At 42.9% G+C, this 10000-nt stretch overlaps 1 protein-coding gene across 2 annotated transcripts in view; it reads left to right on the top strand.

Moving 5' to 3' along the window:
- The window catches only part of LOC147022834 (ryanodine receptor 2-like), a 717656-nt gene that overhangs the window by 333837 nt on the left and 373819 nt on the right, over nt 1-10000 (top strand). For both annotated transcript variants that reach the window (XM_085887705.1, XM_085887704.1), the window contains exon 45: nt 6820-6955. In XM_085887705.1, the coding sequence (XP_085743831.1) occupies nt 6820-6955 (136 nt within the window). The remainder of the gene's footprint in view (nt 1-6819; nt 6956-10000) is intronic.

The raw sequence follows: 10000 nt of genomic DNA, 5'->3' as shown, positions 1-10000 counted from the left end.
TACCATTAACCGTACGAAAATATAAAGATCAAGGTCAAAGGTCAAGGTCATAAAAAAGTCAAGCATCAAGGTCGACGAAACCCTAATTTGTTGAGTAACTTTAATCGAATAAATAAGTCACTCATGTTCACATTTTGGCAAGATACTGGTCACCCTGGGGGTGACATTTTTATTAATATTTTGGTGAAAATAAAATTCTGCACGTCATCTGGCCATGGCAAGGGCCTTAAAAACAGTTAAAACATTGTAATCAGCATCAGGGTTTGCAAGAAGATTAGCTTTCCTTCTTTTATAGATTGCTAATTTCCCTTCAGCCATTATAAAATTGGCGAGAGCAGATTCAACATGACTTTTGGAATTTAACGGAAATCCAAAAATAAAAGTACGTAAAGAAAATACAATTTTCATATGACAGCACAATTGTGATAAAAAGGTAAAAAGGGGGGTCAGTCTTGCACAGTCAACATCGGCATGGTATAAATCTTCAGGGGCCATACAAAAGGAGCACTAAACAGAATTTAAAACATTAAAATGATGTAATAAAACATTTGTTGGTAAAATCATATGTACAATTCTCCAAGAGATATCACCAGTCCGTTTTACAATCGGTGGGACATATATGGCAGCCCATTGTGGGCACAGGGGGAGGACCCCAGAGGCAACATCCCCTTCCATCGGGATCCAAAACTGTCTTTGCACACATTAGGATACCGTATGGTGACACAAAGGTGGTACGGGCACTTTTTAGCAACACAAGGAAGTGGTGAGGAAGACAGGATCAAAGTTTCTGTTAATGCCACTGATGTTATATGCCAATGCGGAAAGAAGGGGGCGTGGATTGCAGGGACAGCATTGGTGGCATCAAAATGGAGTCCCAAACTTCTGGAGGTAAGCAGAACCTCCTGGATGAGTTGGGAAACAGTTCTTAAAGAGCGCATTCCAACGGTAGTCGCAATATGCCCGACTGAGTGCCATGTTTTGTTCTCGTTCCGCAGATCTCGTATGAGACGTATACCGGAGCTTATAAAGCATTGTATGTAAGCACATGATCGAGGTATGTTCGGAAAAAGTGCATTGAAGAAGATAGGCTCGTCGAGAAAGTTGTTGATGTAGTGAGCCATATCTCGGTGCACTAAAAGAGGCTGCCAGGCTTGCAACAGGTCTTGGTAAAACAAAAGCAATGGAGAGATGTCCACATGTTACAAGTCCATGAGAAAAGGTTCCTGATTGAAGTCGAGCATGCCATCCATTTTCAGCAAATGGTTAGCAGTGGGGCGCCATGGCAGTAATGCAGAAAAAAGAAAGCGGTGGACAGTGGCAACTCGAAAGGCCATCAGTCGGCTGAGAATGTCAATAAGACCATGGCCACCATCTGCCAATGGAAGGTAATGGACTTCAGGCTTGACCCAATGTTTGCCACCCCAGAAAAAAATCGAAGCAGATGTGTCTGGATTGTCAGCAGCAGTGCTTCAGGAGGGTGTAGGGCAATCATTTTGTGCCACAAGGAAGCCAACAGGTTATTGATCACGAGAGCATGACCTCTGTATGACAAGGTAAGTAATATTCCTCTCCACTTCTCTCGTCTATTATCAATTTTGATAACTGTATTTAACCAGTTCTTAGCCATAAAAGCTGGGGTGCCAATGTACACACCAAGATAGCGGATGCCTTCCTTCTCCCACTGCAAATTTCTGGGAAGATGAGGCAAACCAACAGCCGGGGTATGGCCAATCCATAGAGCTTTACATTTGCTCCAATTTATTGTAGTTGTGCAAGCCGAAGAGAACTTTTCAAAGTCATTTAATAACATGGTAACATCATCACTATTACTCACCACGACCACGACACACACATCATCAGCATATGCTGAGATAACAATTGGCCTTTCAGTTGGCATCACAGGAAAGCCTGGTAGACTAGCACGAAGGCGAATTAGGAGGGGTTCAATACAGAGAGAGTAGAGAATGCCCGATAACGGACACCCTTGACAGACTCCTCTTCCAACCATCAATGGTGCACACAGGCTATTATTAACTTTAATGATGCTAAAAACATGATTATACAACAATGAGACATGGGATATAAAAGTTGCCCCAAAACTAAACTGTTTTAAGGTGTAAAATACATATTCATGGCTAATAGAATCGAAAGCTTTCTCTTGGTCAAGTAAAAACAAGCCAGCATTCTGTTTTTGAAGAGCACAGACATCTCACAAGTCCCAAATTAAAAAAAAATATTATCATGAATAGACCAGTTTGGAATACAAAAAGATTGAACAAAATGAATTAAAAAGCTAAGAAAAGGCTTTATACGATTTACAAGGGCCTTGGAAATGATTTTGTAATCCACACAAAGCAGAGAAATATGCCTCCAATTGTGCAAGGTCTGGAGATCTCCTTTCTTGGGGATGAGCCACACGACTGCACGGCGACAACTTAAAGGTAACAAACCATCTTGTAAACTAAACTTAAAAACATCTAAAAGTGTTGGTCCAAGTAAATCCCAAAATGTTTTCTAAAATTCAACAGGTAAGCCATCAAAGCCAGGTGCTTTATGATCATGAAGGTCATTAAGAGCTATTAAAAGTTCATCTATAGTAAAATCTTGTTCTAAAGAGTGTTATTGCGATTCTTCCAATTGTGGTAGATTTTGGGTAAAATCAGACATTGCTCGTTCATTACTTTTCTTTGTGGTAAAAACATTCTTGTAAAAATCCCGAATAAAACACTTCAACTGAGCATTGTCTTCGATAATTTGTCCATCACTTGAACGTAAGCTGAACAGTGAACGATTAGACTTTGTAGTTTTTCAAAGTTAAAAAAGTCTTTACAGCAAGTATCTGAAGTTGACAGACCTTTCACTCTAAGGCGGGTTCACACTCCGAGAGCATCTTCTCCAATTAAGCAATTCAATAGGGCTTGTTTCTCATAAAGCCGCTGGCATCGTACATCCTTATCAATATTAATCGTGATGTCTTGTAAAATGAGGATTTCTTTCTTTAAAATACCTATCCTAGCTTGCTTTACATTGGTGAAGTTATTCCTATATTGCTGACAGAAGACTCGGATTTGTGCTTTTATATAATCCCGCCATTGACAAAGATTTGTAAAATCGTTGTGTGATTCTAGAATTCGAAGCCAATATTTTTTTAAAGATCATTTAAAAGAGAGGTGTTAAAAGACCAATGAGAAGTATTCCTCTGAGGACTAGGAAAAGAAAGACGCATTTTAATTAAAATATGATCAGAAAAGCCAGAAGGGTTGATGTCAGTCAAACTTACACGATTTAAAAAGGAGAGACTAATGTAAAATTTATCAAGCCTTGCAAGTGACATGTTATTTAACAAGCAACGACACCAAGTAAATTGTTGGACGTTCCCATGCTGTAGTCGCCAAACATCACCAAGATCATGTTGTTACAAGAGTTTTGACAAAGGCCTAGCACTAGCTGGGTGAGGTTCAGGGCTGTTCTGATCTCTGACTGGATCTAATGTACAATTAAAATCACCACCTAAACACAATAGGGTATTGGGGGTGAGATGATTAAGGAAAGTGAAGGAATCAGTGAAGAAAGCTGTCCTGACTGAACTGTCACTTGGGGCATAAACATTGACAATTAAAATCACCACCTAAACACAATAGGGTATTGGGGGTGAGATGATTAAGGAAAGTGAAGGAATCAATGAAGAAAGCTGTCCTGACTGAACTGTCACTTGGGGCATAAACATTGACAATTAAAATCTGCTGGCGGTTATATATAAAATCAATTAAAGCTAAATATCCAGGAACAATTTCTTTAAAAACAAGAGAGGAGATGGGAAGATGTGCAGAGATATATATAAAGCAATATAGGCACTCACGGAGGCCGTGTTACTAAAAAAGAAACAAGTGCCTTTCAACTTCAGCCTCCAATCTGCCATGCAACTTGCAGTTGCCCGAGTTTCTTGTAAAAGAAGAATATCTACCTTTACATTATTAATTAGCCGCATCATTTGGACTTCATGTAAAGGATTACGTCTGTTTATATTTAAACTTGCTATAATCATAATCAAGAAGTTTTTATGCAAGCAAGTGCTTCCTTGTTTTAATGATATATTTTTTCAGTCTTTTACAAGAAGCGATGGAAATGGCAGTAGCTTCCGGGTTCTTAACAATTATTTGTTCTTTCTGGACAAAGGCAAACAAGTTGGGGAAAAAATAATTTAGATCTACTCGCTTTTTTCGAGTAATTTTTTGTAAAAAATCTAAGATATCGGAAATAGAGATTAAAGTATCATCGACACTACTATCTGGGGGGAGCTCCTCGCAAAAAGCGCTCAACGTCAGAGAGGAGCAACCAATCTGGATCATAGTCCTCAATTTCCTCAGGGCCTTCGCCCATTTTCTCAATCTCCATGGTTAATTCAGGAGGAGGGACTAAAGATGTAAGAGGAATATTCTCAGTGGTTAGATCATTGGGTGTGTCATTAACGATAGTGATGGCAATGTCACTATCTTTAACAGGAGCACTACAAGGCTGAGATGACTCGGAGAGTATGGAGGGGATAAGTCCAGTCTTGGGGGGACTGGTAGTAATAGTTGGAGGTTGCAAGCCAGGGAGGGGAGGGGCAGGAGGAGGGGGGGAGGAGCAGGGAAGGAAGAAGAAGAAGATGATGCAGGAGGGGCAAGGGGAGGGGGGGAGAAGAGCAAAGGGGGGAAGGAGGGGGAGGAAGGGGAGAAAGAGGTGGAGGGGGGAGGGTAACATTCGCGTCGTTACATAACATTTTAGAGGTACCAGGTGATTCAGATGAGGAATCAACTAGTGAAATCGAAGCACATGGGGCCTGTGTTGTGGGGCAAGTCCTCACAACCACCTGTGCGAAGGAGCTAGGAGCCGCTGAAGCAGCGAGGATTTTCGATCTGGGCTCAGCAGTGTTTTGAGAATGGGAAAGAGATCTTTTTGTGCTTTTATTAACCAGAGTAGGAGCAGATGCTTCATGGGAAGCTTCTGCTTCTGTAATGGGAGCATTATCTGGGATGGGGAGTTGTTGGGATGAGGAACTTTCATTACCAGTTTTATTTGGCATGTCTTTGGGGCACGATCTTTTAACATCGCCGAATTCACCACAACTATAACACACAAGGGCTTCTGTGTTCGCATATCCCATATAAGTATGTCCCTCGATTTTAAAGGAAGGATTGCCTGGAACCCTGAAACACCTGGTGGTAAAATCATGTAACCAATCCGACGAAACAATATGATGCGTTTAAAATTATCATTCCGACTACGGAACGGAATCATAGTTAATGGGGATACAACTGTATCATATCTTTGTAACTGGGATACAATCTGATCACACTTAACGAAAGGCGGTAAATTTGAAATCACAACTTTTTTTGCGGGAGTATCCAAAGGGGAAAATGAAACATAAATATCGGGATCAAAGAAAAGTCCACGCTCGACAACTTGAGCAACCATCGGCACTTGAGAAACGAAAAAACAATCTTTTAGTTCATACGGGAATCCGCCTTAACATTCTCAATCCCGATAATCTCACCTACACCAACAATTAACTTCTCCATGTCGATCTCCTACGGAGGAATACAAACAAAGCCATGTTTCCTGGTTAGCGCTTCAAAGGAAGCGTACCGCGAACTTTCACCCACCATGACTCTTCAATGGTGGATGTGTAAAAATAAATCGGCGAACACCGTTCAAACTTCGACGGGTCGTGAGAAAACAAGAATAATTTAACGAAAGGAAAAGGTATAATGAATACAAAATAAGGAAATAAATAAATAAACGCGATAAACTAATAGTGCACAACAGTAGATCGGCATGGTCACCGCCCAAAGCACAATGAACGCACCGAATACCGCCGTAAATGCTCTTCTCTCCCTCTCTCTAACTCGGGAAATGGGGGCACAAGAGGAGGGGTGGGGGGGGGGAGAAAACGCTGCACAGCTGGGTAAGATAGACAAGAGAGCACAAGGGGACAGGACAGAGTTAACTCACACACCAACATGCCACCATGACACTTACACATTTTGCGACTGGCCACCGGGGGGGGGAGAGAGAGGTGGGAGGAGAGAGAGAGAGAGAGAGAGAGAGAGAGAGAGAGAGAGAGAGAGAGAGAGAGAGAGAGAGACTGAGAGAGAGAGAGAGAGAGAATGAGAGAGAGAGAGAGAGAGAGTGAGAGAGAGAGAGAGAGAGAGAGAGAGAGAGAGAGAGAGAGAGAGACTGAGACTGAGACTGAGACTGAGACTGAGACTGAGACTGAGACTGAGACTGAGACTGAGACTGAGACTGAGACTGAGACTGAGACTGAGACTGAGACTGAGACTGAGACTGAGACTGAGACTGAGACTGAGACTGAGACTGAGACTGAGACTGAGACTGAGACTGAGACTGAGACTGAGACTGAGACTGAGACTGAGACTGAGACTGAGACTGAGACTGAGACTGAGACTGAGACTGAGACTGAGTCTGAGTCTGAGTCTGAGTCTGAGTCTGAGTCTGAGTCTGAGTCTGAGTCTGAGATAGATAGATAGGTGGGAGAGAGAGAGATAGATAGGTGGGAGAGAGGTGGGATAGAGAGAGAGATCCGGGTGGGAGAGAGAGGGAGAGAGATAGAGATAGAGACAGAGACAGAGACAGAGACAGAGACAGAGACAGAGATATATAGATAGAAGGTAGGAAAAAATGAGTACCTGCTTACTGTTAATAGGGGCACTGCATCAGCAGCACAGCTGATATTCCAGAAATGATGCAACCAGCAGCCACAGGCTGCATACGTAACAACATGACTGATCCCATTTGTTTTTCTGTTGTGTCTATCAGGTTGTGCGTTACTTAGCTCGATGTGGTCTTCAGAGTTGTCCACTGCTACTGGTCAAAGGTTACCCTGATATTGGATGGAACCCTGTGGAAGGTGAACGTTATCTCGATTTCCTTCGTTTTGCCGTCTTTGTGAATGGTAGGTATTTTTTTCTTCATGTAAATCCTTTCTGCTTTTTTGTTGGTGGTACTTTCTTGAGATGACATATTTTTGAAGCTCACAATTATGGGGACTATTGCAGCAGGTATATGAGGAGGAGTCAGAAGTTTTTTTCCCCCCCTTTTTAAGCCGCTGTCACACCTTGACGTTTTAGCCAGCGTATGGAAACGTATCAAAATGTATGTAAAACGCTGGCGTACGCTGAACTATTGATGTTTAAAAAAAAAAAAATTGGGCGTATAATAACGTGTTGGACGTATGCATAGCGTATTAGTAACGTACACAGAACGTTTTAATCACATATAGATAACTTATACCAACGAATGCTGAGCATATTGTCGGCGTTCACAACCTATGCCCAACGATAGTCTAACTTATGCATAGCGCACGGAAGAGTATCGCCGACGATCACGTGGCGTAGGCTATTAATAGGCTGCGGCTCGGCGATTCAAATCATAACCGCACTAGACATCGAAGTGTGAAGCCACTGTCACACCTTGAGGTTTTAGCCAGCATATGCCGACATATGAAAAATTTGCCGAACCAAGCTGGCACACGTCGAATACATTATGGGTAAGTTTTGTATACGTTACGAGCACGCTGGCATACGTCGTAGAACGCTGGCATATGTCGTAATTCGCTGGCATATGTCATTGTACGCCAAGTACGTCGAGAAATTTTCAGCATGTTGAAAATTTCTCGACGTACTCGACGTATGACACACATTCCGCATACGCTGGCATTAGTTGTGGGCACGCTACGCGATCGTTGACACGCGTCGACATCCGTTACTTGTACGTTACTCATAAGTTGAAACACGTCAAGGTAATGGTTAGCGTCAGTGTTCCAGACTCCCTGTTTTTTTTTTTAATTTTTATTTTATTTTTCTTCGGTATGACGGTTATGATTTAAATCGTTGAGCGGCAGCCTTTTAATTATATTATAACCGCACTCGAAATCGAAGTGTCAACATGACAGTCATACCGAAGAAAAAAAAAAAACCAGGGAGTCGAACACTGACGCTCACCATTACATTGACGTGTTTCGACTTATGTGTAACGTACAAGTAACGTGTGTCGACGTGTGTCAACGATCGCGTAACGTGCCTACAACATGTTACTCATCGGTTAGAAATAAGTTTCGGGTACGCTAAACACTACCTCGACGTGTTTCGACTTATGAGTAACTTACAAGTAACGTGTGTCGACGTGTGTCAACGATTGCGTAACGTGCCTACAACTTATGGCCAGCATAATGCGGAATGTGTGAGTCATATGCTGGCATACGTCGGGAAATTTCAAGTATGGAAAATTTGTCTAACAGCTCGGCGAACTACGACGTTTGCCAGCATACTACGACATATGCCAGCATTCTACGACGTATGCCAGCGTGCTCTTAACGTATACAAACATACCCATAACGTATTCGACGTGTGCCGGCGTTTTAGCCCAATGTTGCACACGTCAGGCATACGTTGGCTAAATCGTCAAGGTGTGACAGGGCCTTTAACAAGGGTGCGTGGCTCTAATCGCATGGAGGAGACAAATGACATCAGGTTTACAAACTATCAATGGGTATGGAGGTGCGAAGTGGGAGCGGGCACACACAGAGGAATAACACAAACACGAGTAACAATGGTGTGGAGAAGAACATAGTTGGGAAAGAATAAGCACCGAAAACCTTTTCAAATTGTTGACTACAAAAACCATGACATCTAATCAAATTGTATCAGGAAAAGTGACCCATATCCATATCCTGTTGGTTTGGGTGATATTGGTTTGTAGTGGGGTGGTCGGGTTGTGACACCGGTTATAAATGTTATATAAAAGAACTAATATATTTTAGAGGGGAATGGCGATTCGGATAATGCATAAGGAAAACATGGCTCTCCAATTTTTATTGTATTTAAATAAACTAGTACGGGCCCGTAGGTGCGTAAACGACGACTGGATTGGGGCATTATTTCAATTAGATCGGACCAACCGTATCATAAATGGCCATAACTTGGGAAACACCTGGGAAACATACTCAGGTCCCTAGCGTCAATTGTGACGTCATATCAAATGAAGAAGAATTGATACCCCCTCTCTCGCCCCCCTCACTCCCCGCTAGTCTCGCCCCTCCTCTCTCCCCCCTCCTCTCTCGCCCCTCTCTCTCTTGCCCCCACTCCCAGCCCCTTCTCACACCCCCTTCTCACACTCCTCTCCCATCCCCCTCTCTCGCTCTCTCTCTCGTCCCCACTCCCACCCCTCTCTCTCCCCCCTCTTGCCCCCCTCTCTCCCCCTAGTCTCGCCCTTCCTCTCTCCCCCTCTCTCGCCCCTCTCTCTCGCCCCCACTCTTATCCCCCCTCTCCCGTCCCCCTCTCTCGCAGATATTGGTCGACAGATAAATGGCCGTAACTTGGGAACCGCTCGTCCGATTAATATCAAACCTCGAAAAGGCACATCCGCAGGTCCCCAGCAATATTCCTGGCAAGTTTCAATCAGATCGGGCCGTCAATCGTGCAAATAATAATAATAATAACAATAAATAAATAAACATTAATTGTGACGTCATTTGTGATGTCATAGCACCATGTCTTGTCATTGGTCGACAGATAAATGGCCGTAACTTGGGAACTGCTTATCCGATTAATATCAAACCTTGAAAAGGCACATCCATGGGTCCCCAGCAATATTCCTGGCAAGTTTCAATCAGATCGGACCGTCAATCGTGCAAAATAAATAAATAAGTAATAAATAAATAAACATTAATTGTGACGTCATTCGTGATGTCATCGCACCGTGTCTTGTCATTGGTCGACAGATAAATGGTCCTAACTTGGGAACCGCTCATCCGATTGAAATCAAACCTCGAAAAGGCACATCCGCGGGGCCCCAGCAATATTCCTGGCAAGTTTCAATCCGAAGAGGAAGCATTGTGACGTCATTCGTGATGTCATAGCACCGTGTCCTGTCTGATTGCCAGACAATATATAGGTCGTTATTGGTTGACAGACATTGGTCATTGTGTCACGTTATTCTT

Source organism: Eptatretus burgeri, chromosome 7, assembly GCF_056783735.1.
Source record: "Eptatretus burgeri isolate ZD-2024b chromosome 7, Ebu_testis_v1, whole genome shotgun sequence".
NCBI classification, from domain to species: Eukaryota; Metazoa; Chordata; class Myxini; order Myxiniformes; family Myxinidae; genus Eptatretus; species Eptatretus burgeri.
This window is presented reverse-complemented; position numbering and strand designations above follow the sequence as displayed.